The sequence below is a fragment of the Garra rufa genome, chromosome 9 (assembly GCF_049309525.1).
Source record: "Garra rufa chromosome 9, GarRuf1.0, whole genome shotgun sequence".
Classification (NCBI taxonomy): Eukaryota; Metazoa; Chordata; class Actinopteri; order Cypriniformes; family Cyprinidae; genus Garra; species Garra rufa.
This window is the reverse complement of record NC_133369.1, coordinates 25,414,376-25,422,597: the sequence shown is the minus strand read 5'-3', so window position 1 is coordinate 25,422,597 and position 8,222 is coordinate 25,414,376. Positions and strand designations below refer to the sequence as shown.

General features: G+C 35.8%; 1 protein-coding gene across 1 annotated transcript in view; it reads right to left on the bottom strand.

The window, feature by feature from the left end:
• Positions 1-7,792, bottom strand: part of znf574 (zinc finger protein 574) — a 33,893-nt gene extending 26,101 nt beyond the window's left edge. The window contains exons 1-2 of the mRNA XM_073847285.1: positions 7,767-7,792; positions 3,210-3,376 (exon numbers count right to left, since the gene is read on the bottom strand). Of these exons, the coding sequence (XP_073703386.1) occupies positions 3,210-3,371 (162 nt within the window). The 5' untranslated portion in view covers positions 3,372-3,376; positions 7,767-7,792. The remainder of the gene's footprint in view (positions 1-3,209; positions 3,377-7,766) is intronic.
• Positions 7,793-8,222: the final 430 nt, after the last annotated feature.

Below are 8,222 nucleotides of genomic sequence, written 5' to 3'. Positions count from 1 at the left end.
CCTTTGTTAGCTATTACAGCAATCAAACTCTTCCTATAATTTTGCCCTACAAAGCAAAAAGGCAGTAACTGCATTTGGTCAAAAATGAGTTATTATCATTTTCATGACATTCAAGGCATCCTTTGTTATGTGACAAAATATCTTATCTCAAATGTGTGTGATTTCGCGGCATCCTCATGGGACGGTTTTAACATTGGATAACAGGCTGGATGACAGGATAACTTTAAAGTCATTTTTCTCAGTTCTGCACTCTGCGTAGTTACTGCCTTTTTGCTTTGTAGGGCAGAATTGCTGCCAACCTTTTTGCATGTCTGCACTGGTATTTTTGCCCATTCATCTTTAGCGATGAGCTCCAACTCTTTCAGGTTGAAGTGTCTCTTTGCCCTGATCTTCAGCTCCCTCCACAGATTCTCAATTAGATTTATGTCAGGACACTGGCTGGACCACTGCAAAACGTTAATGTTTTTGTCTGCTAACCATTTCTTCACCACTTTTGCTGTGTGTTTTGGGTCGTTGTCATGCTGAAATGTCCACTGGTGCCCAAGGCCAAGTTTCTCTGCAAACTGCCTGATGTTGTTGTTAAGAATTTTGATGTGTTGCTCTTTTTTCATGGTGCCGTTTACTGTGATTAGATTCCCTGGTCCACCGGCTGAAAAACACTCCCAAAACACTAGGTTCCCACCACCATGTTTGACAGTGGGGATGGTGTTCTTAGGGGCCGTTCACATGTCGCGCCTAAAAACGTGTGGAAAACGCTAGGCGCGCCGCTTTCTTCCTTATCAACAAAGCGCTCGGACGCTTGCGCTCCGGAAGCGTCTGCCGTTTCTAAGCAACCATCAGCTGCTATGCCTCTCCATGCATTGTTTCTTCTATTAGAGTCAAAATAATGGGGGCTTGACAAATCATAAAGTTCAGGAAATCCCTGGACCACAATGATGAGCTGCTCCTCAATGTTTCTGCTGAGGTTTCAATGTAACGGAAAAACATGAGGAAGCTGATTGGTTGGTTCATGTCACATGACCTGCGGTGCGCTTGCGACATTCTGAAAAGTTGAGATGTTTTTATCTCGATGCGGCGCGGACCGCGTCGCTTCCATTATGTGCACGCAAGCCGCGCATCTACATTTGAAATTAACGAATTTGAGCGCGCAAAAGACGCTACATGTGAACGGCCCCTTAGGGTTGAAGGCTTCTCCTTTTTTACGCCTAATGAATACTACATCATTGTGGCCAAACAATTAAATTTTTGTTTTATCTGACCATAAAACAGAAGACCAGAAGTCTTTTTCTTTGTCCAGATGAGCATTTGCAAAGGCCAAGCGGGCTTTTGTGTGCCTTATCTGAAAAAGTGGTGTCCTCCTTGGTCTGCGTCTATGGAACCCAGTGGTGTGCAGTGTCCATTGGATTGTCTGCCTTGAGATGTTGCCACCAGCAGAGCCCAGATTTATCAGGATGGCCTTGGTGGTGATTCTTGGATTCTTTTTTTACCTCTCTCACTATCCTCCTGGCCAGCACAGGTGTCACTTTTGGCAAGTCCTCTGATATTTTTCACAGTGCAGAACGTTTTGTATTTTTTAATAATACTTTGCACTGTAGCCACTGGAACTTCAAAACATTTAGATGTGGTCTTATAGCCCTTTGCTGACTTGTGAGCAGCCATAATGCTCAGCCGCAGGTCCTCAGTGAGCTCCTTTGTCTTAACAATGACTGTCTACAAACCAACAGCAGAGAGCTTCTGTTTTTCACCTGTTGATTTGATTAAAACAGCTGTTCCCAATGAATCAGGGTAATGCTTTAGAACAGCTTGGACTATATGGAATGGTATAGAACTTTGGATTTCCCCATAGACTGTGACAGTTTGCAAAGGGTATGAATAATTTTGGACATGCCACTTTTTTTATTCAAATGTAAATAAAAGCTGAGAAATATTTTTTTCCACAATGGTGCCTCTTGTACATCGTCTTATTATCTTTTGGTAGAAGCCTGTGTCATTTCCGGTCAAAAAAAAACTTGCTGATTGAATAAAAGTATTTTAAATAAATGCTGTTCTTTTTAACCTTTTACTGATCAAAGAATCCTGAAACATATCACAGGAACCTATCACATTTCCCCCAAAAAATATTAAGCAACAACTGTTTTCAACATTGATAATAAATCAGCATATTAGAATGATCTCTGAAGGATCATGTGACACTGAAGATGTAATGATGCAAAAAATGTAGCTTTGTATCACAGGAATAAATTACATTTTTAATATATATTCAAAGAAAACAGCTATTTTAAAATGAAATAATATTTCATAATTTTTATTTTTTTTTCTGTATTTTTGATCAAATAAATGCAGCCTTGGTGAGCATAAGAAACGTTTTTATAAACCAATAATCCAAACTTTTGAGCGGTGTGTGTGTGTGTGTGTGTGTGTGTATATATATAATCATTAAATGAAAACAGAACAGTAACACGTATATTACAGTAGACATATTCAAATAAAATCTAAAAATACTTTGATGTGGAGCAATAGTTAAATAGTTTTGTGGAAGGCTTTGTCTGACAATGCAAAAATGAAAAGGCACATTTTCTCATTTGATTCACCTTTTTGTGAGTGGTGATTTGCTACTTGTTTAAAAAGCAGAAAGACAGAAAATGTCTTTTTCAGCTGTGACTAATAACTAGCTTGAAGAGAGCTACTCCAATCATTATAAAAACAGTCAAGCATTAATTCAAACTTGACTGTTTTTATAACAACTAGAGTAAAAGTGCATCAACATCAGAGTGTAAAAGACAGAATCTCGAGTGCCTCATTTCCCCCCTGTAGTGAAGAGGCAAATTAGGAGTTGCGCAAAAAACCCATCCGCTTACAAAATTATCCTTTTACATTTCAGTTCACCATTCAGGATTACTGGAAGCTGCTCTTCAAATTTTCTAGTCTATTTTGGATAATTATAGTTACGAGTTCAAGGGGTATTAAGGGAATAAAATAGATTACATTTTTCACAGCCTTTCAGGAGCCGCATGTTAATGCACCCCATTTAGAGATAATGCTGAGTAACAGCACAAAGAAAAATGTGCCTTTTTTAATGAAAAGGAATTTGACAAATCCATCTCATGTGACTCTTAGAGAAAAAGATGACTGAGTCTGAGTTTTATCAGAAAGATGAAGTTCTGAACCGTGTATGATTTTATGACAGTAGATATGTGTTATAAACTCACTTGTGAAAGACCAGCGGCGGCGGCTGCGGCCTCGATGGGCGTCTCATTGTGCATGAGTTGTGGATTCTCCGCAGCGCAGGTCATCTGATGTGCAAGCACCTCCTCTAGTGTAGGAAACTCCCGATAACAGGGAAAGCACATGTACACTGAGGAGGACTCCATGGCCGCTTAAAACACACAGGAACATGTTTAAGTAAAACAATAATATATGTATATTAATAAGTAAAACAATAATATATGTATATATGTATAAGACAAGCGATAAGAACATTTCTGACCCACAAATCCCCACAAATCCAGACATAAGTCACAAGGGTATATTTGTAGCAATAGCCAACAATACATTGTATGGGTCAAAATTATCAGTTTTTCTCTTATGCCAAAAATCATTAGGATAATAAGTAAAGATCATGTTCCATTAAGCTATTTGGTAAATTTCCTATCATAAATATATCAAAACTTAATTTTGATTAGTAATATGCTTTGCTAAGAACTTCATTTGGACAATTTTACAGGTTATTTTCTCAATATTTAGATTTTTTCGCACATTCAGATTTAAGATTTTCAAATAGTTGTATCTCTGACAAATATTGTCCTATGCTAACAAACCATACATCAATGGAAAGCTTATTTATTTAGCTTTTACATGTAAAATGTCTTTTCAGATATAAATCTCAAATTTAAAAAAAATTACCCTTATGACTGGTTTTGTAGTCCAGGGTCACATTTAATTGCAGGTAAAATGTTAAAGATTTAAAGGTTTGACTCCAGTAAGAGCGCCCTCTTTTGATCAAACTGAGAATATACAACTATTAATCAATTGAAGCAATCCTACTTGGACTCTCACTTATGGAAGCCCGTTTTTCGCCACCGATTTAAAAGTAAAATATGAATGAATATTAATTAAAAAAGGTTATTGCAGCTTTTTATCTCACAAATCTGACTTTTTTTCAGAATTGCATGATACCAACTCACAATTCTGACTTTTTTGCACAGAATTGCATAATATAAGCTGACAATTGCGAGAAATAAAGTCAGAATTGCGAGATTAAAACAGAATTCTGACTTTTTTTCCCCACAAATGCAGATTCTGCATTATGATTGGTCAGACCGTCTGTCAATCAAGCTGTTTGCTAAGGGTCAATTGTGAGTTATAAAGTGACTGATATGTTCTCAGAATTATATCCCACAATTCTGACTTCACTCACAATTGCGTTTTATAAAGTCAGAATTGTGAGATATAAACTCGCAATTCTGAGAAAAAAAAGTTTATTTTTCAAAATTCAGACTTTTCTGCATTTCTATCTTACAATCCTAAGAAAAAAGTAAGAATTGTGAGATGTAAACTCGCAATTGCAAGAAAAAGTCAGAAACGTGATTTTGAGGGGGAAAAAAGACTAATGTGTTCTCAGAATTGCAAGTTTATGACTATAACTCTTAATTGCGAGATTTTAATCACATAATTCTGAGAAAAAAGTCAGAATTGTGAATTTGTATCTCGCAATTCTGACTTTATAACTCGCAATTACGAGTTTACATCTTACAATTCTGAGGAAAAAAAGTCAGACTTGTAAGTTTATATCTCGCAATTCTGACTTTTTTCTCAGAATTACGTGATAAAAACTGGCAATTAAGAGTTATAGTCAGAATTGTGAGTTTGTATCTCGCAATTTGGACTTTATAACTCGCAATTGCGAGTTTAAATTTTGAAAGTCTGAGGAAAAAGTCAGAATTGTGAAGAATTTATTAAACAATACGAGGTAAAGGGGATTGTTAGATGCATACTTTTTTTGATTAGGCTATTTCATTTTTTGACAGTCTTTATTTCATTCATTCATTTATTACAAAAATTAACGTTTTTTTGACTTACACTAAAGGTTTATGGTCGCTAAGGTAGTTTTATTTTTTTAAAGAGATTAATTATTTTATTCAGCAAATCAATACATTTAACATAAATTTAAGTAAAACAAAAATGAGAAGTAAAAAAAATAATGCTGAAAAATATTTATCAGGGTTTCTACAGAAGTATTAAGCAGCACAACTACTGTTTTCAGCATTGAAAATATTAAGAACTGAGCATTTTAGAATGATTTCTGATAGAGCATGTGACACTGAAGACTGGAATAATGACTGCAAAATAAAAAAAAAAAAAATGAAAACTGTCAAAAAAAGTCTTTGACTATTTAGAAATGATAATGTTGTCTGAAAACATTGGTGAAAAGGAAAAGTATGAAAGTGAAGCATTAATGAGAGTGGATCTTTTTGGGCTGATTCAGGCTGCATGCCACACCTCCATGAGGTGACAGACAGGAAGAGGACGGATGGAATGTCTTAAGGAAGAGAGAAGGATGAGTGTGAAATAACAGATATTCCATGGCAGATGGCAAGTGAAATGTCCTTACAGCATGTTATCAGTGTTAACATGAGGGGGCTGAGCGTGCAAACTGTGGCAAAACAAAGCCACACTCATTAGTTTCACTCCGCATAATTTATCAAGACGGCACAAAAGACCAAATAATACAGCTGAAATGTCACAGAACAAGCTTAAATATGAGTCAGTCAAGTTCATGGCAATCATAAACATGCTATTTAAATGTTAAACAGAAGCAAAGCTGCACATAATTACATGTAAACACAACAAAATCTGAATGTGAAATGATTACTCCTTTAGTAGACAATATTTTATGTCACTATATAATGGTTAACATGGTTTATTTATTCAATAATACTTTTAGATTATGGGTTTGACCGATGCATCACCACATTTCTACATGAAAAGCTATTGGTTTCTCAATATCAAGTCAACAATACTGGGTTAAATGTTTTACCCGACTTTCTAGGATGTTTTTAGGTAGAAACTCAATTATTGCTAAAAATGACTACAGTGCCTTGCAGAAGTATTCATACCCCTTCTTTTTTTTCATATTTTGTTTTGTTGCAGCATTATGTCAAACTGCTTTAAATGACTTTTTTTCCACGTCAATCTACATCTCATACACCATAATGACAAAGCACAAAACAGGTTTGTAACAACTTTGCAAATTTATTAGAAATAAAAAACTGAAAAGATCCCATTGCATAAGTATTCATTCCCTTTTCTGGGACACTCGAAATTTGGCTCAGGAGCATTCATATTGCTTCTAGGTGTTACTACACTTTGAGTGGAGTTAAACTGTGGCAAATTCATTTGAATGAGTATGATTTAGAAAGGCACACACTTCTCAGGAAAAAGGTCTAACAGCTGAAAATGCATATCAGAGCAAAAACCAAGTCCTGAGGTCAAGATAACTGCCTGTAGAGCTCAGTGACAGACTTGCGTTAAGGCAGTGATCTAGGGAAGAGTTCAGAAAAAAATCTGCTGCATTGAAGGTTCACAGAAGTATTACTTTTGGTACTGTGTTTTGGTTTCATTTTATGCAAGAACTATAGTAATATTTAAACAATAGTTAAATCAAATAAAACTGAGTTTGTCCATATTCTACCTTAGCTTTTTTTAACCATATTTTTATTTAATTATTTTTTAATAATTACTGTGTTATACTGTATATACTGTTATACCGCCACACCGTTTTAATTTTGCATTTCCATTTTGTCACCAATATTCACTTTTTACATCTGTTGGTTCCTCATCATTGACATTATTGTCAAAAATATTAATAAATGCCATCAAACCAACAAAGTATTAACCAACCATGGCAATATATTTCTGTGTGTATAACAGGAAACAAAGGCATTCATCGAGTTAAAAAAAAAATGTTTTAAAAAGTATATTTAATATTGTACGGTAATTAATCATATATATTCACACGTTTTACATTACTAAAAATATCACAGTTGTTATTAACAATACATATTGTTTTTATTGTTTTGTCTAAAAATTAAATTCACTGCCAAAATCCAGACATAAAATAATTTCGCATATGAGTTATATGACACTTATAAACAAACATTTCTGTCAAAACAACCGATAATGACAGACCTGTAGATTTTTAGTAATAGCGATCCACTAATAACTATGTCTGCAGCAAATAGCTAATCATTTAACATACTATGAGGATTTATCTTTTCCACCAAATATGTTAGTTGGAGGATCAGCAGAATGATCACAGCGCCACTCAGTAACGTTAGCTGCACCCGAAAGGCTAACAAGCTAACACCAGTTAGCCAACAGCCTCAACTAGCGGGCTCTGCTGGCCTGCTAGCATTTGGGACCCACCAACTTCCTTTTTACTGAACAACGGAAAATATGTGAGAACTATATTTACAGAGCTACAGACGTTGGTTTATTGACAGTTATATATGCAAAGTGCAGCCGCTATTGGTGCTTGGTCGCGCTCAAACATTGACCACATATAACAAGCGAGAGAGAAGCGCCGAAGAAGGGCAGCACGCGCTTCTTCGGTGGTAGTTTGGCGGAATCCGCCCGTTAGCAAAGGGCGAATGTCTCCCCCAGTCGAGTCTCCGAGACGACGTGTACTCTTAAATCACAGAAACTGGAGATCATCTTGGATCAGTCGCAATAAACATTGTTCCCGTAGGATAAAATAAACAACTCACCGATTATGGCCTTCTCGTTTCCTATCTGTCAGAAATGTTATTTGGAACGTCCCAACAAAACGCGACGTCATTGGTCCGCAGCACTTTTCAAGTCCGCCAATAGAAACTCCCTGAAGTCAAGCGTACTTGCAAAAATACGTGATGTTGGGCTCTGCGGGTTCAACATCAGTATTACAGAGGTGTTTGTAACAGACTATATCAATAACAGACATATCAAAATAGGTGACTATGACAGTTTTATTTGGATATTATAAAGAATCTATGTTCACTGAAGTAAAATAAAGTAAGAATGTTTTGGACGTCTCTAACTCTGTCCACAACCTTTTTTTTATACAAACCGAGTTGCATGATATAGTAGGCTACATCATAACATTGATGTTAATAATACTATTTGTTTTATAATACAACTTATTAACAAGATTCAACAATATGGATCTGCTTTGGCAGAAATCAAGG